This window comes from Geotrypetes seraphini, chromosome 12 (assembly GCF_902459505.1).
Source record: "Geotrypetes seraphini chromosome 12, aGeoSer1.1, whole genome shotgun sequence".
NCBI classification, from domain to species: Eukaryota; Metazoa; Chordata; class Amphibia; order Gymnophiona; family Dermophiidae; genus Geotrypetes; species Geotrypetes seraphini.
In genome coordinates, this window is record NC_047095.1 from 49,622,970 (window position 1) to 49,648,192 (window position 25,223).

The following is a 25,223-nucleotide window of genomic DNA, read 5'->3' on the forward strand; positions in this document are numbered from 1 at the left end:
CCCCATGATTATACGGTAGGTCTAACACGCAAGCAACAAGAAATATCATCAGTCATAGAATGCCCTGGTCTAACACATGCACACATCCCTGGAGAAACTCAGGGCTCATTTTACTAAGCCGGGTTAGGGCTTTAACGCGCGCTAAATTGCCGTGCGCGCTAGACCTTAACGCCAGCATTGAGCTGGCGTTAGTTCTAGACGTGAAGCGCGGGTTTAGCGCATGCTAAAATGCTGCGTGCTCTAAAAACGCTAATGCAGCTTAGTAAAAAGAGCCCTCAGTTGTGAATTTAAACGCCTGGTTTCTTATATGATCTGCACATATAACGTGCTGGAAACAAATCCCAAGTTTTAGAGCACTAGATCTTAAGTGTTTCACCCCCCAAAAAATCTGAAGGAACACATATTGTCAGAATTGTTTTGATAATTGATATGTTAGCTTGAGTAATTATCACATATTTGCATAAAAACAAATCTGGAGACAATCCAGCAACATCATTGTTTGATTACTAGAGAATAAGTTTAGAGCTCATAACTTAGATGGCATGTTACGCAGCAGACAGATACCAGATGCTAACTTACACTACAGAACCAAAGATATGCACAGCAAAGCCTTGGTAAGCTTACCTCAAGAATTTGGTCACCAGCCCATAGTCTACCATCTCTAGCTGCTGCCCCTTCTTCATAAACCTCATGTATGACAATAGCATCCTGTTGGGGAAATAGTTATACATGGTTTAATGCGCAGAATAAAAATATGACAACTTGCAACAGCACCCAGGGATATAACAGTGAAATAATAATAATAATAATAACAACAGCTTATATACCGCAATACCGTTAAGTTCTATGCGGTTTACAATAGATTAAGCGAGGTACAAATTGATTGAATTTAAGAGGGGGGAAGAGGAGAGTTAATAGGACCGGAAATGTGTTGTTGAGGAGAAAGAGATTAATAGGACAGAGGAATCACTATGGAGGAGAAAGAAGATGAGGCATTTCATTTCAAAGGCATTTCATGAACCATCATGAAAGCAGCACACTGATCTAGTTATAACAAGGCAGAATTAAAAAAAAAAAAACCCCAAACAAATCGTAATGACCTCTTCCATTAAAGCCAAAACGAGCAGTGCTGCTGTATTTCTGCAGGGCACTCTAGGAACATTTTAGGGAACACATTATCCCAATTCCTAAAAGTTCACACCGGCTTCCTGTTCATTTTAAAAGTCAGTTCAGAATCAATTCATGGCAATTGTTCTAAGTATTTACTTTCTGAACTTTGTGCTCTTCTGGGATCATTAAACTTGATGTCCCCCTCTTATCCAAGGTATTAAGGCTGAGAGATTGGAGAAGCTGGGTCTCTTTTCCCTGGAGAAGAGAAGACTTAGAGGGGATACGATAGAGATTTACAAGATCATGAAGGGCATAGAGAGAGTAGAGAGGGACAGATTCTTCAAACTTTCAGAACATAAAAAAACAAGAGGGCATTCGGAAAAGTTGAAAGGGGACAGATTCAAAACGAATGCTAGGAAGTTCTTCTTTACCCAACATGTAGTGGACACCTGGAATGCGCTTCCAGAGGACGTTATAGGGCAGCGAACGGTACTGGGGTTTAAGAAAGGATTGGACAATTTCCTGCTGGAAAAGGGGATAGAGGGGTATAGATAAAAGATTACTGCACAGGTCCTGGCCGCGTGAGTGGACTGCTGGGCGCGATGGACCTCAGGTCTGACCCAGCGGAGGCATTTCTTATGTTCTTAAGGCTGGCTGGCATATATAACCCTGATTTTTCAGTAGCTGGTTCAGTGCTTTGGAACATGCTACACTTTTCTCTTCGTATTTGCGGTTTCAGCATTCGCGGTTTCGATTATTCACGGTTTTTAGCTTGCTGGCTCCTCCTCACAAATTACATCAGCTTGCATAGAGAAAATTGCTGATTCCCAGCACTTTCTTCACCGTGTTTTGCCTCTCCTTCAGGAACAGGCCAGGTCTCCCACCATGTTATTTGCAGTTTCACCATATTCACGATGGTTTAAAATAGAAAACAACAAACAACATATGAAAAAGTTATTCAGGGATTTTCTGTATTTGCGGTTCTGTTAATCCCCTATCACAGCGAATACGGAGGGAAAAGTGTACCTGTTTAGCTCTACACTGAACCAAATTATCTAAATTTAGGAAGCAACTCAAGGGTTTTTTCATTTCCTCACATTTCTGTTAATCTACTCTTTTTATTCAGTATTGATTTTAGCTTATGTTTGGTGTCTCCTAGTTTAAACCATGTTTTTCATTCACTTTGGGACCCTTTTACTAAGTTATGCTAAAACGTGTTCTATGCTATTTTTAGTGTATGGGCTACTCACGTGCTGAGGCCACTTTTTAGTGCGGCTCTAAAATAGTCACAGTTTGGCTTTCCCTATTAATGGCCATGCGCTAATTTCAAAATTAGTGCATGGCCATTAGCGCATGGGCCCTTCCCATCACCTATTCTGTAGCTGAGGGCTCTCTTGCTAATTCTGTGCTAATCAGTCAGCACGTGCCACTGCCTATGTGCTAACTGATTGGGAGATGGAGAGTAAATGTGCCCAGGGGTAAACCCATCCTCTTCACTAAAAATTAAATACAGTTAAATCATTTATGTTCTGTTATTACCAGCAAATAGTTCATAGCAGATTACTTACAAAGAAATAGATCGATTCAACTAAGATATACACAAGTAATAAGACTTATCCCAATTATTAACTATTTAGATTAAAATGTACTTTTTAGCACATGGGTGGCATGCACCGAGTCTGTCTGTCTTTCTTTCTGTCTCTCTCTCTCCTTGGCCGCTGTCTTTTTTTCTTTGTCTCTCTCTCTTTGGCCACTGTCTGTCTTTCTTTGTGTCTCTCTCTGGCCCCCTGCCTGTCTGTCATTCTTTCTGTCTGTCTCTCCCTGGCCCCATGTCTGTCTTTCTTTCTTTCTCTCCTTGACCGCTGTCTGCCTGCCTTTTTTTTCTTTGTCTCTCTCTTTGGTCGCTATCTGTCTGTCTGTCTCTTTGGCCCCCTGTCTATTTGTTATTTTTTCTGTCTGTGTCTCTCCCTGGCCCCTTGTCTGTCTGTCTTTCTTTCTGTCTGTCTCTCTCCCTGGCCCCCTGCCTGCCTGTCTCTCTCTGTTGCACCATGCCTGCCTGTCTCTCCATGGCCCCATTCTATCTCCCCCTCCCAGAACAAACCAAGATTGCTGCCTGCCCCCCAGCACACCCCTCCCCCCAAAGCAGCCCCCTTTCCCTCTCCACTTCCCTGTGCAGCAGTAGCAGCACCTGTTTGCCTCGTCCAGACCGAAGTACACCCTCCTGCCATTGCTCTCACCATCGCTGAAACTGCCACACGCGCCGCAAATGGAACATGGCCACGGAGGCACAAATTACGGCGGCAGGGATCACGCCGTTTCAAATGCGCATGCGCGGGTAAGGGTTTTATTATATTAGATGCTCCTGTTTGTAATCCACTGAGAGCTTTTGACTGTATCTTGCAGAATATACAGTAAGTTTGTGAAATAAATTAATTCAAAATAATAAATCTCCCAATCTCTTTATGCTTAGTAAGTTACAGCAAAACAGCCAGATTTCTAAATTAATAAACAAAACGTGTTTTTATTTTTCTAGCATCTTTCACCCCATAAAGCAAATCATTGGTGTTCGTGCAAATCTGTTCATTCATATCAATAGAGTTATCCTGTAAAGCAGACTGGTTTACAGCCCTCGGAGATCAGATATTTCCTGCTCCTGGTTCTAGAGTTATCACTAAATTGAAAGGTTCTTTTGTACACCTCTGCTTATGCTGTCTATTTTGATGCTTTAATGCAAATTGTATCAATGTTGTAATAAGCATATTATACCTTAATGTTTACCATTATATGAATATTTTTACTGCTGTAATTATTTATTGCCTATCTCCAGGTGATTCTTGCCATGCACTGCCTTGGATGAATTTTCTTCAAAAAGATGGAAAAAAAAAAAAAATCCCCCCCCCCCCCAAATAAACAAATAAAAATGCGTGGCGGCTGCGAAAAGGGCGAACAGAATGCTAGGAATGATTAAGAAGGGGATCGCGAACAAATCGGAAAAGGTTTATCATGCCACTGTACCAGGCCATCGTATGCCCTCACCTGGAATACTGCGTCTAGCACTGGTCGCTGTACATGAAGAAGGACACAGTACTACTCGAAAGGGTCCAGAGAAGAGTGACTAAAATGGTTAATGGGCTGGAGGAGTTGCCGTACAGTGAGAGATTAGAGAAACTGGGCCTCTTTTCCCTTGAAAAGAGGAGACTGAGAGGGGACATGACCGAAACATTCAAGATAATGAAGGGAACAGACTTAGTAGATAAAGACAGGTTGTTCACCTTCTCCAAGGTAGAGAGAACGAGAGGGCACTCTCTAAAGTTAAAAGGGGATAGATTCCGTACAAATGTAATGAAGTTCTTCTTCACCCAGAGAGTGGTGGAAAGCTGAAACGCTCTTCCAGAGGCTGTTATAGGGGAAAACATCCTCCATGGATTCAAGACAAGGTTGGACAAGTTCCTGCTGAACCAGAACGTATGCAGTTAGGGCACTGGTCTTTGACCTAAGGGCCGCCACTTGAGCGGACTGTTGGGCACGATGGACCATTGGTCTGACCCAGCAGCGGCAATTCTTATGCTCTTATGACAAGTGCCAAATAACAGGCATTTGGAGATGCAGATCTCTCATAAGAGCCATGGAAGACACATGTTGCTTCTGATCAAGAATGTCAACACCGGGAGGCCCACTGCCTGATTGAGAGGCGCAGGGGGAGGAGGGAGATTTTAATTACATTGTGTAAATAAAAATAAAAGGAAGGGAAGCGAGAGGATAAAACAGGAGGAAAAAGGGGATGTCGCTTCCTGAAAGCGTTTCTCTATTTATTAGTTTTCCCTTTATCAGGTTCTTAATTGCAATTTAGATATGTGTCTTTGAATAGGAATACTTTTAAGGGCGCCCAAGAGCAACGCCACCTCGAGCCAGCGGCCTAGGCCTATCTTCAGGCAATGAGGCACTTTAGAGTCAGTGAGAGTCTGAACCAATCTGTCCAGGTCCTCACCAAACAAGAAAGATCCCTTAAAAAGAAACTGTGAATTTAGCTGTAGACGCTGAATCTGCCGACCAAGCGCGAAGCCACAAGGTACGGCGGGCTGCCATGTAAAATGCCAACAACTTTGGCAGAAGCTCACAAGAGGTCATACATGTCATCTGAAAGATAAGAACCACCCAATTCAATCTTTGCCACCTTGCACTTGAGCAATTCCCAAACCTCAGATTTACTGTCAAGAACATGCTCAGCCCAGCAAAAACACGCCCGAGCCACTAGCTTGCCACACATTGTCGCCTGGACCGCCAGAGCTGTCACATCAAAACTCAGTTTAAGGAGAGACACCAACTTACGCTCCTCCGGGTCCTTCAAGGCCGCACCGCCTTCAACAGCTGAACTGCTTCAACTAATAGTCAATCTGTTGATCAAATTGGGAAAGATTCCGGAGGACTGGAAGGTGGTGAATGTTATGCCGATCTTCAAGAAAGGTTCGAGGGGGGATCCGGGAAACTACAGACCGGCGAGTATGACCTTGGTACCGGGAAAGATGGGAGAGGCCCTGAGAAAGGACCGCATCATTGATCACCTTGACGGACATGGTCTGATGAGGACCAGCCGCCAGCACAGTTTCAGCAAAGGCAGATCTTGTTTGACGAACTTGCTGCACTTCTTCGAGGGAGTAGACAGACAGACAAGGGCGACACGGTCGACATTGTATATCTGGATTTTCAAAAGGCGTTTGACAAGGTTCCGCATGAACGACTACTTCGGAAAATTGCGAGCCATGGAATCGAGGGTGAAATACTCACGTGGATTAAAAATTGGCTGGAGCATAGGAAACAGATTGTGGGGGTAAATGGACAATACTCGGACAGGAAGAGCGTCACCAGTGGGGTGCCGCAGGGCTTGGTGCTTGGTCCCGTGCTCTTCAACATCTTTATAAACGATCTGGACATAGGTACGACGAGTGAGGTGATTAAATTTGCGGACGATACAAAGTTATTCAGAGTAGTGAAGACACAGGGGGGTTACAAAGATCTGCAACGTGACATAATCAGGCTCGAGGAATGAATAACCCCATAGACATCAAAATATCTGTTTACTCACATCAAAAATGTGTATAGGGCTCCTATAATAAATATCCTAACTTAGAATTCCTGATTTCAGAAGCATATTTGTCAAAGGACCGTCTTCCTTTTCTATGAAATTAATTCACAGAAAAACATTCAGTTTATAAGAATCATTAATTTGATCCCCATGGTGTTTTTTTCTTTTACTGAAAAAAAGCATACTTGTGTTTTAATTAAGCAAGCTCATTTCTAAAATGATGAGCTTAACTAGCTTATTTGAATAATGTACAAATCCTATGCAAAAATTTGGTGAGGGATAGAAGCCTTGATTGAGTCATTACGCTCCAATAGCATGCCTCCTAATCATTCGTCTACTGAGATGAGGTAGAGAAACTGAGTTGCACTAGTGCACAACTTTCCATAGCCACTCAGGTTTCCAGGATATCAGTAATGAATATGGATAAACAGTGTTGGGCAAGTTACTTTGTATTGAATACAGGGATTCAATACAATTAAAGAGAGATTTAAATCAAATAAGTGAAAAAAAAACATGAAAATAGCTAGCTTTTCTATGACAAAGTTCATGATAAGATCATCAATTTGAATCTGCAAAATTTGATGTCGCAGTTAAAATCAACGGTTGAATTTATCTCTTTGTTAGCATAGATGCCACTTCATCGCTCTCAGGCTTGTGGTTTACTGGACATAACTTGCATTTAACAAATACAGTGGTTCCTTGGTTTACGAGCATAATTCGTTCCAGAAGCATGCTCGTAAACCAAAATATTCGTATATCAAACTCTATTCCCCCCCCCCGAAAACCGGCATTGCTCCCCCCGAAGGCCCCCCGCGATCCGGCACCACCCCCATGCCGCGATCTGAAGTCCCCCAGACCCATCTGAACCCGCTTCTTACTTTCATCTCGGTCTCGGCACCGGCATGTCCTGTGCGTTGGTGCCGGTGCCCGAAGATCGGCCTCCTCTTCTGTGCTGGGCCTTGAGCATCTGCTCATGCTCGAGGCCTGTGAGTTCACGCTCTCTCCAAGATTCTTGGAGATCTCATAGATGCTCAAGGCCCAGCACAGAAGAGGAGGCCGATCTTCGGGCACTGGCACCAACGCACAGGACATGCCGGTGCCGGTGCCGAGATGAAAGTAAGAAGTGGGTTCGGGTGGGTCTGGGGGACTTCAAATCGCGGCCGGGGGGGGGGGGGTGTGCCTGTTTGTGGCGGGGGTGGGGGGTGCCGGATTGCGGGGGTGAGGGTGCCGGATCGCGGGGGGGCGCTCGTAAATTGAGGCACGCTCGGTTTCCGAGGCGCCGATTTTGCTAATGTTTTGCTCTTCTTGCAAAACTCTCGCAAACCGGTGCACTCGTAAACCGAGGTACCACTGTATTGTCAGATTTTTTTGCTTACTAATAAAAAAAATTGTATAAACAGTGCCATACTAGGTCAGACCAATGGTCCATCTAGCCTGGTTTCCTGTTTCCAACAGTGGCCAAAACAGATCACAAGTACCTGGCAGAAACACAAATAGTAGCAAGATTCTAACTACCAGTCTTAGGACAAACAGTAGCTTCACCCATGTCTAGCAAGGTCAAGGTCAGATTTTTATTATAAGATAAAAAAAAGAAAATTAGAAGAAGTGCAACAGGGTTGAGTGAAAGTGTTTGATAAGATTGGAGGTGCTGTGGGGAGTAAATGAAGGGAATAGAGGGGGATACCGTATGTGAATAATGTGTAAAAAAGGGGTGTGTCAGAAAGAGTATGCGAGTGAAGATCAGAAACGGGGACTATGGAGAGAGTGAGGGGATCAGAAGGGAAGTGGAATGATTAGTGAGAGGATCAGAGTGGGTGAGTGGGAGGGAATGTGACTGAAGGAATCAGGAGGACAGGAAGGGAGGGAGAGATGTCAGATTATGTTATGGCCAGAGGGAGTGGAGATGAGAGTAGAGATGTAACTCCTCCTCCCTCTCTGGTTATTCTAGTCCTCTAAATTTTCTCTTCATTTTGCCTCTTCCCTCCACTGGAGTTCCTTTCTACCCTAACTCTTGTTAACCGTGTCGAGCTTTACGAATGTAGAAATGATGCGGTATACAAGCCTAAGATTTAGATTAGATTAAATTAGATTAGAGAGATTCTGGGAGGAGACAGGCATGATTCATTTTACTAGCCATGATTATTTTTTTTATTCATGACTAATTAACAACACTTTAATCACTGTGATAATGGCATTAACATTCTGTCCTATGTATTTTTTTCCTATATTGTGCTTTCATTTTGCTTTTCTTCGTTGTAGCATTTTACACAGGCGAGGCAAAAAAAAAAAAAAAAAAAGCAACAAAAGAAAAGCAAACAAAAGATTGTTCAATGCATGCTCTTACTCTATAACGAGAGAAAGCACAGAAGGTAATGGCTATGACAATACAATGGATTCCAGTTACTCTTCTCTGCTTTATCCTGTTCCCTTTGATTCTGATTCCAATTTGACCAACAGCGTAAGGCTCGGGGTCGAGGTATTTAAAGGTAAAGGCTAAATCCACTGAGGCCGAGAGAAGCTAAAAGTCATTCTGGGATTTGGAGGATTCTCAATAGGTGGCCTAAAGTTAGGCATCTAAAATATGCGTGTTATGCGCCAATTCTATAATGGCAATTATGCACATCACTGTTATAGAATACTAGCATAAACCTGCAGTTATGCCCCTAACTTTAAGAGCAAGTAGCTCAATAGCTGGTGAAAATGCTTGCAGCTAACTGCCATCAGTATTCTATAAGCAGCAGTTTTAGGCAAACCCCTGACCTGCCCATGCCCCCTCCCCAGTCTACACACTTGTGCACTAAAGGAATTACTCACTAAGGTTGCACAATACCAAAGTAGTTTAGTTGCACATGTAATTTCAAATTATGTTTTTGTTTATTGGAAGCTTCTATACCGCTACTAATGACTGGGGAGTCAATTCAGAGCGGTTTGCATGAGCTTCAGAACAATACACGAGCTCCGGTACAGGTGTTACAATATATGAGCTTCGGTAAAGGTGTTACAATACTTGAGCTTTAGTGAAGTGCCAATTAGCTCCAGTTAGTTCCAATTAATTACTGTCAATTAACTCCAATTAGTGCTTAACAATTAAGTGATATGCAAATGAGGAAGTCTAATATGTACAGTATATGTAGGTAATCATATACGCTTTGAATTTTGAGAACTGTATTAGAAGTCAGACATATTCATGCGAGAACGTTTAATAAATAAGCTATCTAAATAATGAGTAAAGTGAAAGGCTGAAATTTATACACTAGTCTGGAAAGCATTTTGGCAGCTTCACGTTCTGTTTCAAGACTGAGAAACATACGGGACTGCAATTATTACTACTGTACCTTCCAAAGCAAACCTCTCTCCTTCCAGGGCAGTAAAATAACAAACCAGTACCCTGAGCTAGGGTTGCTTTCAGCACCCACACCCCTTCAAGTCTGCCTAGTTGCAGAACGTCAGAAAAGGATCGCGTCAGAGGAGAAGCTTCCGCCCACACATGCACGCGACTGCACAAACACTCCGGCGGCTTACAACAAGCTACTCAAAGCTTAAAACGTGCCGCGAAGGTAAGGGGGAGGGAGATGCATGGACCGCACGAGGGGTGCCGAAGGGCAATGAGGTGGCGAGCGGGAAAGGTGGATGCTACGGGAAAGGGGTGGTGAAGGGGATGGCAGGGACGGGGCAGTGAAGGAGACGGTGGTCTGGTGACGGGGCAGTGACGGGGACAGATTTTTTGCCTGTGTCATTCTCTAGCCCATACCAAGTTTACTCAGTTTGTCAACAATGCTGAATGGCGTCAAAGGATTTTCTAAAATCTAAATACACCACATCTAGCTCTCTCCCTTCTTCACAACTCTCTGGTCACTCGGTCAAAAAAAATTAAACAGAGAGTGAGACTTCCCTAAACTGATGTTATGCTAAGCTCAAAAATGCAACCCGAAATGCCGAAAATCAAAAGCCACTAATTCCAATAGTGCAGGGAAATTATGCAGAAGCTAAGCGATGACTTTCTGTATCGCTGGTGTTAAAATGTAGAATGCCCTGGTGGGCCAATTGTGACTGTGTGTAAACCGGTTTCAATTTAAGAAGCAGTTGTAAACTCTGTTGTTTTGTTACTGTATTTTTGTGATTTATTAGTCGGCTTTTGAAGAAAAGAATCTGTTTAACCATATTTGCTATTGTACTCTTGTGATTTATTAGTTGACGATTGAAGAGAATAAATTGTTTTATTATATAGATTTTATGATACAGTTTGTTTTTACCTTATGTATGTTTTAATTGATGTAAACTATTTAATTTTTTGTAAACAGTATAAAAAAGCTTGAAATAAACAAACGAACTAGAGTAAAACACTTTCCCTATAATCTAATCTAATCTAATCTAATCTTTAGGTTTGTATACCGCATCATCTCCATGTTCGTAGAGCTCGACGCGGTTTACAGTAGGAGAAATAGGAAGGAACTACAACAGAGGGTTAGAGGTAGAAGAGACCTTAACAGAGACTTTAAAGGCTACATGATTGTCTAAACTGACTTTGTTACAATAACAGAGAAAATTAAAAGAAGAAATGAAAATTTGCTGTATATCTAGACTGAATTTAGGGAATCGTTATAACTCTTCCCCAAACAGTGAACTGATGTAACGGAAGCTCAAGCTGTATTTCTGTATTGCTTGTAGTGTATAAGACAGGCTCTACCTTTGTTCCAACTGTTACCTCAGAATAGGGCTTATCATTGCAGAAGCTCCATCCTGACAACTGTGTCATTTTTTAAATTAAACAATTGAAATAACCAAATAAGTCATAACTGAGCAAACTCACTAGTGGAGTATCTTTTCCTCCCACAATGCTGAGGCCAAGGCCTGATCGTCCCTTGGAAATCTCTATAACCGTTTCTTGTCCAGGGACGATCGCACATGTTGCTGGGTCTATCGATGATATAGGTGATGGCACATTTCCTAAATTTGGAAAAGATATATCAATGAGAAATGCCATCCAAAAACAATTGGTATAAAATGTTACTAAGATATCTGTTTATGTGACCTACGCAGAGTACTTAAAGCACAAATGAGTCATTCCTACATCAAGATTAACATTTACAGGAAGTTCAGAGGAAGGCTACAACAATTCAAGGCCTCCCCAACTGGTAACTGGTGAAGAGATGGAGAGGGGAGGTGGGGGACAATCTTTGCAAGCTTTTACATTAATCTGAATAAAATTGTATTTATCATCTGTGGTATTGTTTTAATGAAAGCTACCCCAGCGATGAAGCAACAGGGGTGCCTGATCATGCCTGCCCTACCACCCACTGTTTAGTTTTATGAACCATTTTTAAATGAACAATTATCAGTATATTCCAATATCTGGTATGAGTCAAATCAGTCAACACGAGAAGCTGTCAAAGTGCACAAGATTAAAATCTTCCTCTCCATGAAAAGAGGTGGTTTGTGATTAACATTTGAGAACTATGGTCTCTTCAAAACAGGATAGATTTGTAAGTAATACTTCTTTATTACAGTGACTTATTACATTTGTGATTAGATTTTGACGGCTATGCTCATTTTATCAGGCTCTCTCTGCTCTAACATAATCAAGGCAGCAGAGCTCTCGAAAAACTAATTCATAAATGTATTAACTTAGCTCAATAAAAAGATGCTTTTTAAAACTTATTTGCAGACCTTTATTTCTATGCATCTAAATTGACCAGACTTTACCAGTAAACAAAGGGGATACATTTCTATAGATCACCTGAGGTTAGGTGCCAGGACGATGCATGCTATAACACATGAAGCTGTATCCACATATGAATAAAACGTCCAACGTGACGCGTTAATGCCTTACTACAGAGTTTTATTCATATGTGGATTCATTCATTATTTCAAAGAATGCAACGGTACATATTTTAAAGAAAGCAAAGACCCCTGAGGCAGGCAAAAGCTGAAACACTGATAGTGTCCAGTGTCAGGTCATTCAATTTGGATGCAATAAAGTGAATCTTTATCCAGTTTTGGAGGCATTTTTTCACCCTCTGCTGTTATTGTTTGTGGCTTCATTGTTGGACTTCCTTTCTCTGTTTTCAGCGAGGGATGCACCACAAGTGGTAGGTGACAGTCATTGGAGGCAGGAGCATGAGCATCACTTCTGTCTTGTACAAGGTATGGGGGTCTGAGGTGAGGTGGGCTTTCACTAGACCACCATTTTTTTTTTTTTTTGACTAGGGGAGGGGATGGAGACGATCCGGAGTGGCCACCACACCATTTTTTGTTTTATTTGGGGAAGAGGGGTTGGTACTGCTAGACACCAGAGATATATTCTGAGGGGGAGAGGGGTTGGCCGGAAGAAGTGTCAGGGAGGGGGATAAGGGGCTAATGCAACATTCTTGTGTTTTATTTGTTTTTAAATGTCAGACCTTCTGTCAGTGTCTGAGCTGATAGTTTAGCACTAAGCCACAGATTTAATAATTAATTTCTGCCACAATGAGCAGCCGTGGGAAAAATTAGTAAGTACTGCAACAGAAGTTTTTCTAAATATTTGTGATTGTTGAATTTGAGCAGGCGGTAGATTTTGGCCAGCGCGGGGGTTAGCGCGTGATGCAACGTCGCACGTGTTAACTCCGCTAGCGCGGCTTGATAAAAGGAGCCCATTGTTTTTTTGGGGTTTTCTTTTTAGTTGATTCCCAGCCCTGATGCAGATTGCAAAACATGCATGTCGGCATGGGGGCTGTTATTTAAAGTCAAGTTAAAAGATAAGTTATTAATGTATTATGAGAGCAGGAGCACTTTATATTTATGGATCAAACTATTTATAAATGTTACGAATTATTTGAGCCGGTGAGGAAGCTTGCGGCTGTTAAATTTCCCAGAAAGTAAGCCGCTTCTGAGGCTCTATAATCGAGTGAAACAATTCTCACTATAACATTATGTGAGTGGATTAAGAAAGGGTTCGGCTATATGTGGTGTTATTGAAGTTATTGCTTGCCCTATACAATTTTGAGTTAACCCCATGAAGAAGTGACTGACTTAATCTTGGCAGTAATTTGCAGGCTCATTAGACTGAGCATGCTGTGACAATTTTGTTGGTGTTGATTTTGTGGTAGACTAGAGTCTTCACTCTATCACGTGACTTTGAGCATTGGCCCCTCAGAGAGTTGAACCATTTGAAGAAGACCGAACAAACTACAATCCTACTACTGAAATGGAATGTTACCAATGAAATAATAGAACTCAAAATCCAGTTAGTATGAGAAGAGACTGACACCAGCTACTGAAAAAAATTGTGACCCATTTAAAAGTAGAGTGAACCGAGCAGATAGGACAATTTCATCTTCTAGGGCCTGCCCAAAAACCACAGTAGATTTTGCTTTCCAGAGGAAAATATGCAAATTAAGCTGAAGTGGGAAATAGGCAGGGGATCCTCGGAGCTAAACAAAGGTCAGAGTTCTTTTAATGGTTTCTGAGATATTGCTATCCATTTAGGCATCAAGGAGAAAAGGTCATTTCATACCACTCGTGGTGAACTCCGTTTCAGAAGCAAGATATGAAGGTGACGGAGTCAGAGAGATTTCCTGGGAACCGAAGGCTAATTTTGATCCACTCTTTTGTTGTTTCAGCTGCTTGGCAATCTAAAAGGAAATGGAATACAAATTAGATAGACAGCAGGGAATGCATACAAAGCAGCAGACACCATGTTATTCAGAAATCAGGACACCAGACTATTTGTAGAAGCATTACAGTTAACATAACACTGAAACTTTGTTACATTACACTAGTTATTACAGTGCTATAAGTATATAAGAAATGTATCACACACAATACAAGGTTATGGCACCAGAACGGACAGAGACTGATGGCCATCTTGGTCAAACAGGAAATCTAAGGTTGGTTTTTATCCCAGATTTGACTTCTCTCCTTAGCCACTCAGATCCAACACACCACTAAAGCCTGTCGCTTCTTCCTCATATTACCAAAATCCAACCTCTCCTTTCCAAGCACACAACATAAGAACATAAGAATTGCCACTGCTGAGTCAGACCAGTGGTCCATCATGTCCAGCAGTCCGCTCACGCGGTGGCCCTCTAGTCTTAGGAAGGATATGGCGTTACTCGAGAGGGTTCAGAGGAGAGCGACACGCTTGATAAAAGGGATGGAAAACCTCTCATACGCTGAGAGATTGGAGAAACTGGGTCTCTTTTCCCTGGAGAAGAGGAGACTTAGAGGGGATATGATAGAGACTTATAAGATCATGAAGGGCATAGAGAGAGTAGAGAAGGACAGATTCTTCAAACTTTCGAAAAATAAAAGAACAAGAGGACACTTGGAAAAGTTGAAAGGGGACAGATTTAAAACGAATGCTAGGAAGTTCTTCTTTACCCAACGAGTGGTGGACACCTGGAATGCGCTTCCAGAGGGAGTAATAGGGCAGAGTACAGTACAGGGGTTTAAGAAAGGATTGGACAATTTCCTGCTGGAAAAGGGGATAGAGGGGTATAAATAGAGGATTACTGCACAGGTCCTGGACCTGTTGGGCCGCCGCGTGAGCGGACTGCTGGGCATGATGGACCTCAGGTCTGACCCAGCAGAGGCATTGCTTATGTTCTTATGTTCTTATGTTCTAAGACCAGCACCCTAACTGAGACTAGCCCTACCAGCGCACGTTCTTGTTCAGCAGAAACTTGTCTAACTTTGTCTTGAATCCTTGAAGTGGGGTTTTCCCCTATAAGAGCCTCTGGAAGAGCGTTCCAGCTTTCTACCACTCTCTGGGTGAAGAAGAACTTCTTTACATTTGTACGGAATCTATCCCCTTTCAACTTTAGAGAGTGCCCTTTCGTTCTCCTTACCTTGGAGAGGGTGAACAACCTGTCCTTATCTACTAGGTCTATCCTCTTCAGTACCTTGAATGTTTCGATCATGTCCCCTCTCAATCTCCTCTGTTCGAGGGAGAAGAGGCCCAGTTTCTCTCATCACACGCTCATCACCTCTCGCTTAGACTACTTCAACTTGCTTCTCCTCAGGTCTTCTACTCAAACATCTCTCTCCCCCTTCAATCCGTTCAAAATTCTGCTGCACAACTTATATTCCATAAAAGCCATCATGTTCACATTACCCCTCACTTCCATTGTCTCTCCCATCCATTTCTGAATACAGTTCAAACTCCTTTTACTGACCTACACGTGCACTCACTCCGCAGCCCCTAAATAGCTCTCCTTATATCCTTCATGTTCTCCCACCCCTGTGAACTCCATTCAGCAGGCAAGTCCCTCCTAACCGTACCCTTCTTCTCCACTTCCACTTCCAACTCCAGACTCTGTCTCTTCTGTCTTCCTGCACTATATAGCATGGAGCAGACTACCCGAGTCATTACGTCAAGCTCCATCTCTAGCAGTATTCAAATCCAAGCTAAAAGCCCGCGTTCAACTCCTAAGTCACACTTGCCATAAGATATCTATGTCCTTCCTATTATTCTCTCTGCAAGAAGCTCCTCAACCCCTTTATGTTCCGTCAGTCCAAATTCCATTGTAAGCTCTTCTGACCAGGGACCGTCTATTACATGTTAAATGTACAGCACTGCATACACCTTTCAGCACTATAGAAATAAATAACAGTAGTAGTAATAGTAGATTTCTATCCCTCTGGAACAAATTACTGGCTAAAGTCCCACATCAGCCTTTCCTTACACAGGCTAGTTCAGATATGCCAAATAAGGAACGCTTGATAGCCTTAACATCTTTCTGAGAATATATTTGGCACCAGCTTAATTTATTTTACATACATTTCCTGGCACTTGCTCCTCCACAGGCTGTTCGTCTGCTTCCAGAATTTGATTGTCCAATTGGTGTTTGCCATCCTGAAACAATAAGAATATGTCCCATTAGCTTGAATTTTATGTCATTAGACTGAATCCATTAGCTAGCAAAATGTTAAGCAGAAACGTACTGTTTCTACTGCAGCTTTTCATTAAACAATACACTGTACAATGGCTGAATTGTCTTTACAGCCCTGCATAATAAGGCCTGTTTAATGGAGTGTCAAATGCTGCTGTTGGCAGAGGTGATGAACTGATGCCTGCTTGCTGGTGGAAGCTTACAAATGATTTCTATTTCCAGCAGATATTTCTGTTTTCAAAGCAGCAGGGGGGCCTTCATTGATTATTTTTAAAACAGCTCTTCCTTAATTATCTGCCATGACAGGTTTCAAATCTAATTCAAGAGGCCTTTGACCTGCACAACAGGGAATTTATGGACTCTTTCCTGTCCTCTTATATAGATAGGGTCATGAGCACAAATTTAGTTTTTGGCCTATTCAACAAGTAGATAGATTCCCTACAGCATGAATTAATATAGATTGTCAAACCCCCTTTGATGCACCTGAATTAGTGCCTGCCCACTGCTTTACTATTACCTAAATCTAAGATTTATTCATGGTAAAGGGGCCAAGATATATATATATATCTAAAAAAAAAATCTTAAATTCCCTAGAATCCCAATATCACATTTAATGGCCCTCACTCAAATTCTCCAACCCCTTCCCCTTAATTTTCATTGGTCTTGTAAACCCCAAGGAGTTGGGACCGTCTCTTATTTGGTTCCGTAAAGTGCTGCATACATCTTTTTTACAGAAAGGGTGGTAGATGCGTGGAATAGTCTTCCGGTGGTGGAGGCAGAGACTGTGTCTGAATTCAAGAAAGCGTGGGACAGGCATGTGGGATCTCTTAGAGAGAGGAGGAGATAGTGGATGCTGCGGATGAGTGGACTGATTGCTCAATCTACAAATGATCAATGTATAAAGCAGCTCAGCTTTCTCCTATGGTGTTTGAGAACTCTAATCCACTTGAGTTTTTCTATCATGAAATCACATTGGAAAAGGTGGAATAGTCAAGAAGGCAATTTTCAATCTGCCTATGTTGTTGTAAAAGTCCACAGGCACTTTTTACCTGGGACCTTTGCATCAGTTTTTAAAGTTTAATTTAATTTAGTCATTTGATATACAGTATACATTTCTGCAAACAGCAAATTAGTTTACAAATTATAAATAACAGAGAGAGAACATTAACTGGAAGAAAGAGAGACAGGATATGAAGCAAAGTTACTTGCTACTAAAACCTGAAGCTCATCGACTCTGCAAGATGTAGTAACTGCCACCAAGAATACTAATTTCAAGGTCAAAAACTTCAGATGACTGCCTCCTCCAATGAAAAATCCTAGAGGGAACTGGAACACCCTATTCTCATTGTATTCAGAATGTTCATTATATTTTTGTTGGAAAATGGAAAATAAAATGCAAGTTAAAAAAAATAAATGTAGTTTCGCCACAAGTAGAAGGTTGAGAAGAGATGGGAAACAAATAAATTTTTCCATTCTGTTTTAAAAAGAACAGACTGGCAAAAAGGAGGTTGACAATTCAAACCAAATAGTGAGTCATAGCATCTTCTACTGATTCCTCAATACTGTACACTTGTCAGAAATTCAGCTACCAAATGAGTTTTGCTTTCCAAGTTACAACGGGTAGCTCCTTTTTTACATGATGAAAGATTAGCAAAGCATGCATTACTGGACAACTAAAAATAGAAGTTTTCAAGTTTCAAGTTTTCAAGTTTTATTTCACATTTGATGAATCGCCTATTTCGAAATTCTAGGCGATGTACATAATAGTATAATATAGAAACTATAACCTAATTACAATAAAATCAATAATGACTCACATGAGAGAGAGGGAAGGAGGGCAAAGTTACAATGGGGGAGAAGAAAAAAAACAAAAAACCAGGAAAGAACGAGAGGTAGGGTAAAATTTTCAAAGCTTTTCTTACGTAAAAATTGATTTAGGCATCCATTAGTTAAATTATAAATCAAAGGCGTCCTTAAAAAAATAAGATTTTAAAAGCTTTTTAAATACTAGGATATCACTTTCAATTCTGATGTAATGGGGAAGGGAATTCCACCATTGTGGCCCTGCAACAGTAAACATCTCCGCTCTTCTTGTTCCAATGATTTTTAATGATGGCACAGTTAATAAATTTTGACTAGTTGAACGCAAAGATCTTTGAGGTTTGTATGGGATAAGTGATTTTAAAATGAATTGTGGTTCGCTGAATGTGAGACTTAAAAATTAGGAACATCAGTTTGTAGAGGATCCTATGGTTAACTGGCAACCAATGTGCATCAATTAATAATGGGGAGACGTGATCGAATTTTTTTGCATTGTAGATTAACTTTATGGCCGTGTTCTGAATGATTTGCAGTCTTCTTTTTTCCTTTTGGCTGTATTGTGCAAAATACAAAAATATAAGAGATCTACATTTTTCCAAGGCTAATAGGGAAAGGCTTTCCACAAAAGAATGAGTAGATGAAACTATATTCCTGAAGAAAACAGACAAAACAGCAACTATCATGGTCAGTAGTCCAGAAACAAGAGGGGTGCTATCAAGTCTTTTGCACCAAGCGTCACATACATGATTGTCTCCCACTTGGCAAGAAGTTATATGTGTGTGCTCGTTGCAAAGAGCTCCTAGCACTCAGGGAACAGGTCCGATCTCTTAAGGTTAGAATAGCAGACTTGGAAGAGCTGAGGGAGACAAAGAGGTACACAGAGAAGAGCTATAGGAACATTGTAGAAAAGTTCTACCTTCAGTCTGGCAGCTTCTGTGCTGCCTCAGAAAAGGGAGGTCATCTTAAAGGAGAGCATCACCCTGGTGAAGTAGGAGGCAATTCTGTAGCCAGGACCTGCCAACCAGGAGATGAATGTCCTCTCACACTGAGGATGGGTCTTCTGCTCAGGAGGGAAGGGTTAGGACGGCCATAATAGTGGGACATTCGATCATTAGGCATGTAGATAGCTGGGTGGATGGTGGGTGTGAGGATCACCTGGTCACTTGCCTGTCTGGTGCGAAGGTGGTGGACCTCATGTGTCACTTAGATAGTATGTTAGATAGTGCTGGGGAGGAGCTGGCTGTCTTGATACATGTAGATACCAATGACATAGGAAAATGTTGGGGGGAGGTTCTGGAAGCCAAATTTGGGCTCTTCGGTAGAAAATTGAAATCCAGATCCTCCAGGGTAGCATTTTCAGAAATGTTCCCTGTTCCATGCCCAGGACCCAAAGAGGCAGGCAGAGCTCCATAGTCTCAATGCGTAGTTGAGATGATGGTGCAGGGATGAGGGATTTAGATTTGTTAGGAACTGGATTCTGGGAGAATGGGGAGTCTCTATCTTTACGTGTCGAGCTCTATCTTTATGTATCGTGTTCTATCTTTATGGAGATGATCCGGTATACAAACTTAAGGTTTAGTTTAGTTTAGTCTATTCTGAAAGGATGGATTCCACCTTAACTGGGACAGAACCAGACTGCTGGCGCTAATGCTTAAAAAGGAGATAGAGCAACTTTTAAACTAAAATGGGGAAAAAGCTGATAGTCGCCCAGGAGTGGATGGTTGTATATGGAATATTACATTACATTACATTACATTAGTGATTTTTATTCCGCTTGTGCCTTGCGGTTCAAAGCGGATTACATAAGAAGAGAGCTGGACATTTCCAGGAGGGTACATGACATTGGAGAATACAGATTGAGGGTATAGACTTAATGACAGAGTGAGGGTGTAGACATAATAACAATGGAATATAAATCAGGTTACATTACTATACATATCAAATATTCTGTTTCCATACTTTGGTAGGTAATCGGTTTCGGTAGGGTGAATTAGGTTCCAGGTATTTATTTATTTATTTATTATTTTTTTATATGTATTTTTTGTCGATTGATGGTATGGTGCCAGGGAGTGAGCAAACCTGGTTTGTGGAAGAGGAGAGGGAGATTAGGTAGGTTGTAAATACTTTTTGAAGAGCAGCGTTTTGATTTCTTTACGGAATGCTTTGAAGTCAGATGTTGAGGTTAACAATCTAGTGATGGAGGGTTCGAGTTTTGCTGCATGCGTTGCTATGAGGTTATCATAAAGCTTTTTACGATGAGTGCCATTGAGTGGTGGATATGAGAATGGTGTCAGTGTTCTTCTTATTCTGGGTGGAAGGTTACGGTTTAGGCGATCGTTTAGATAGGCAGGTGCAGTACCGTTGAAAACTTTGAAGATTAGACAGTACAGTTTGAATTGAATTCTGGCTTTAATCGGTAGCCAATGTGAGTCTAGGTAGGCGTTGGTGATGTGGTCATATTTTCCGAGGGAGTAGATTAGTCTGAGAGCTGTGTTCTGAACGGTCTGTAGTTTTTTGATCATGTTTGTAGGGCATGGTAGATATAGGATATTGCAGTAGTCCACAAGACCTAGTACCAGGGATTGTACAATGATCCTGTAGTGTTCTTTGTCAAAGAATTTCCTTATTTTTCTTAGGTTGCGCATTGTGAAGAATGCTTTTTGGGTAGTTTTGTTGATTTGAGTCTGCATAGTGCAGCATCTGTCTATCAGCACTCCCAGGATTTTGAGGGAGGTTTGGATTGGGTATTTGATTGCTTTAATTTCCAGGTCTGTTATGGATGGGTTTTTGTCTGTTAAGGATACTATTGAAACAGGATATTTAAGGAGTCCCACTAGAGAGGTTTCAGCAATGGTGAAAGAAAGCCATAAGTGCTTAAGAGGAAGGCAGAGTAAAGGACTTAAATTATCTATCATATTCTCAGCAGCATGTAGATACAAGGAAAAAATGCAGTTTAAAGTGTCTGCATACAAATGCTAGAAGCCTAAAAAATTAAAATAGGAGAGTTAAAGTACATAGCGCTGAATGATGAGATAGATATATTAGGCATCTCAGAGACTTGGGGGAAGGAGGACCATAAATGGGACACTGTTACCTGGGTACAAATTTATCGCAAGGATAGAGTAGATCAAATTGGAGGGGTTGTGCTATACAGTATGTTCAAGATGGAATTGAATTACCGTATTTTCGCGGATATAACGCGCACCCGTGTAAAACGCGCACACGGGTATAGCGCGCAGAAACCACAATATTATGTATAAAAACTTTTGTATACCGCACTCACGGGTATAACGCGCATGCTGCCCGACTGTCCTTTCGCCCGCCCCGACTCTCCTCTGGCCACCCCGACTCTCCTTTCGCCCGCCCCGACTCTCCTCTGGCCACCCCGACTCTCCTTTCGCCCGCCCCGACTCTCCTCTGGCCACCCCGACTCTCCTTTCGCCCTCCCCGACTCTCCGTGCGCTGTCCCGACTCTCCGTTTACCCGCCCTGCCCTGCCCCCCCCCCGGCAGGACCACTCGCACCCCCACCCCGAAGGACCGCCGACTCCCCGACAATATCGGGCCAGAAGGGAGCCCAAACCCTCCTGGCCACGGCGACCCCCTACCCCCACCCCGCCCGACGCCCGATTCACCCCCCCCCCAGCAGGACCGCTCGCACCCCCACCCCGAACGACCGCTCGCACGCGCTCCCACCCGCACCCGCGATCGGAGCAAGAGGGAGCCCAAGCCCTCTTGCCCGGCCGACTCCCCGACAATATCGGGCCAGGAGGGAGCCCAAACCCTCCTGGCCACGGCGACCCCCTACCCCCACCCCGCACTACATTACGGGCAGGAGGGATCCCAGGCCCTCCTGCCCTCGACGCAAACCCCCCTCCCTCCCTCCAACGACCGCCCCCCCCAAGAACCTCCGACCGCCCCCCCAGCTGACCCGCGACCCCCCTGGCCGACCCCCACGACACCCCCACCCCCCTTCCCCGTATCTTTGCTAGTTGGCCGGACAGACAGGAGCCAAACCCGCCTGTCCGGCAGGCAGCCAACGACGGAATGAGGCCGGATTGGCCCATCCGTCCCAAAGCTCCGCCTACTGGTGGGGCCTAAGGCGCGTGGGCCAATCAGAATAGGCCCTGGAGCCTTAGGTCCCACCTGGGGGCGTGGCCTGAGGCACATGGTCGGGTTGGGCCCATGTGCCTCAGGCCACGCCCCCAGGTGGGACCTAAGGCTCCAGGGCCTATTCTGATTGGCCCACGCGCCTTAGGCCCCACCAGTAGGCGGAGCTTTGGGACGGATGGGCCAATCCGGCCTCATTCCGTCGTTGGCTGCCTGCCGGACAGGCGGGTTTGGCTCCCGTCTGTCCGGCCAACTAGCAAAGGTACGGGGAAGGGGGGTGGGGGTGTCGTGGGGGTCGGCCAGGGGGGTCGCGGGTCGGCTGGGGGGGCGGTCGGAGGTTCTTGGGGGGGGGCGGTCGTTGGAGGGAGGGAGGGGGGTTTGCGTCGAGGGCAGGAGGGCCTGGGATCCCTCCTGCCCGTAATGTAGTGCGGGGTGGGGGTAGGGGGTCGCCGTGGCCAGGAGGGTTTGGGCTCCCTCCTGGCCCGATATTGTCGGGGAGTCGGCCGGGCAAGAGGGCTTGGGCTCCCTCTTGCTCCGATCGCGGGTGCGGGTGGGAGCGCGTGCGAGCGGTCGTTCGGGGTGGGGGTGCGAGCGGTCCTGCTGGGGGGGGTGAATCGGGCGTCGGGCGGGGTGGGAACTATGTAGAAAAACTTTTGTATACCGCGCTCACGCGTATAACGCGCGAGGGGTATGCGCGGTAGGTAAAAATGCGTATAACGCGCGCGTTATATCCGCGAAAATACGGTAATCAAAATAAACATTCTGCATGACATAGATAGCAAGGTGGAATCCATATGGATAGAAATTCCATGTGTGAAGTGAAGGGACAGACAGGTAGGGCTAAACTACTATCCCCAGGACAAAATGAGCAAACTGATGAAGAAATATTTTCAGAGATTATGAAAGTTGGCAAATTGGGCAACAGTATAATAATGGGTGATTTCAATTACCCACAAATCTAGGGCATTTTCCCTTCAGTTGTTTCCGTTTGTTCAGCAGTTTCAGATAGCATTGGTGAAGATGCCCCCCTGACACAGCTTGTGGCAAAACTGGGATTCCCTGAATTTGCAACATTCCTGTGCCTTAAAGTGAATGGCCGCTGGCAAGTTTGGGGGAGCATGGATTGCAGCTAAGTTCTTTCCTTTCATCATGCTAATCTAATCTAATCCTTAGGTTTGTATACCGCATCATCTCCATGTTCGTAGAGCTCGACGCGGTTTACAGTAGGAGAAACAGGAAGGAACTACAACAGAGGGTTAGAGGTAGAAGTGTGAAGAAAATTTAGAGGACTTGGGATGCCAAGATATAAGAGTTTCCTTGATTCCTAAGTTGGAGGGAGACTTACATTTTTTGAGAAAAGCCAGGTTTTCAGATGTTTGCGGAAAACTTGGAGAGAGCTCAAGTTCCGAAGAGGGGAGGTAAGGTTGTTCCAGAGCTCAGTGATTTTGAATGCTATAATGGAATATGAACTGTGTCTGTACATTTGAGTGGAAGCTAATTCTCTCTATGACAGCTGAGTTTTTCGTAGAGTCCAGTGCTGTACCACATAGTGTGGATTATTTGGAAACTGTGGACTTGAAATGGAGTGGAGTTTTTTTTAACCTATAAAAACTAACTGAGGTGTTCTTCTCTACTCCATTGTTTATTGGGCTTTTTTAATGTTTTGCTTTCTGAGAGCTGATGAGAGGACTTCTTAATGGGAAGAGTCAGTATGGGTCTTGCCTCACCAATCTGCTTGATTTCTTTGAAGGGGTGAATAAACATGTGCACAAAGGTAAGCTGGTTGATGAAGGATCTAGATTTTCAGAAATGTTTTGATAAAGTTCCTCATGAGACGCTCCTAAGAAAATAAGAGAGTCATGGGATAGGAAGCGATGTTCAGGAACTGGTTAACAGACAGAAAACAGAGGGTAGGGTTAAATGGCCATTTTTCTCAATGGATGACGGTAAATAGTGGAATGCCACAGGGATCTATTCTGGGTCTGGTGCTATTTACCTTATTTATAAATGATCTGGAAATTGGAATGATGAGTGAAGTGATTAAATTTGCAGATGACACTAAACTGTTCAAAGTTGTTAAAACACATACAGACTGTGAAAAATTGCAGGCAGATCATAGGAAATGGGAAGACTGGGTATCCAAATGGCAGATGAAATTTAATGTGGACAAATGCAAAGTAATACGCATTGTGAAGAATAACCCAAATCATAGTTACTAGATGCTAGGGTCCACCTTGGGGGTCAGCACTCAAGAAAAAGATCTGGGTGTCATTGTAGACAATATGCTGAAACTTTCCACCCAATGTGTGATGGTGGCCAAAAAAGCAAACAAGATGCTAGGAATTATTAGAAAAGGGATGGTAAACAAGACAAGAATGTTATAATACCATTTGTATCGCACCTTGAATATTGCGTTCAATTCTGGTTGCCTTATCTCAAGAAAGATCTAGCGGAACTATTGTAAGATTTGCTGGTATACCAAATTTTAATAAACATAGAAAAGATTCAAAGAAAAGCAACCTTTCCTCCTCCACCCCCTGCCAATGTCTCTCCTCCCCCCTCCTCTTCACAACCCTCTTTCCTGCGCTTCTCCTTCTCTCTGCCTCTCCTCCCCCCGGTCCTGCATACCTCTTGAAAAGTTCGCCGGAATGAGCAGCATCTTTCACCTCCTGCTCGGCCGGTCTTGGCTCACTTCTGACATCACTTCATAGAAACATAGAAATAGACGGCAGATAAGGGCCCACGGCCCATCTAGTCTGCCCACCTTAATGTCCCTCCCCTACCTTTGCCCTGTGAATAGATCCCATGTGCCGATCCCATTTGGCCTTAAAATCAGGCACGCTGCTGGCCTCAATCACCTGTAGTGGAAGACTATTCCAGCGATCAACCACTCTTTCGGTGAAAAAGAATTTCCTGGTGTCACCTCGTAGTTTCCCGCCCCTGATTTTCAACGGATGCCCTCTTGTTGTCGTGGGACCCTTGAAAAAGAAGATATCTTCCTCCGCCTCGATGCGGCCCGTAAGATACTTGAACGTCTCGATCATGTCCCCCCTCTCTCTGCGCTCCTCGAGCGAGTATAGCTGTAATTTGTCAAGCCGTTTTTCGTATGGTAGATCCTTGAGTCCCGAGACCATCCGGGTGGCCATTCTTTGCACCGACTCCAGTCTCAGCACATCCTTGCGATAATGCGGCCTCCAGAATTGCACACAGTATTCCAGGTGGGGCCTCACCA

General features: G+C 43.5%; 1 protein-coding gene across 9 annotated transcripts in view; it reads right to left on the minus strand.

Moving 5' to 3' along the window:
- Positions 1-25,223, minus strand: part of PATJ (PATJ crumbs cell polarity complex component) — a 392,685-nt gene that overhangs the window by 69,330 nt on the left and 298,132 nt on the right. For all 9 annotated transcript variants that reach the window (XM_033916053.1, XM_033916047.1, XM_033916046.1 and 6 more), the window contains 4 exons: positions 15,951-16,025; positions 13,686-13,803; positions 11,004-11,140; positions 625-708 (listed from right to left, as the gene is read on the minus strand). In XM_033916053.1, the coding sequence (XP_033771944.1) occupies positions 625-708; positions 11,004-11,140; positions 13,686-13,803; positions 15,951-16,025 (414 nt within the window). The remainder of the gene's footprint in view (positions 1-624; positions 709-11,003; positions 11,141-13,685; positions 13,804-15,950; positions 16,026-25,223) is intronic.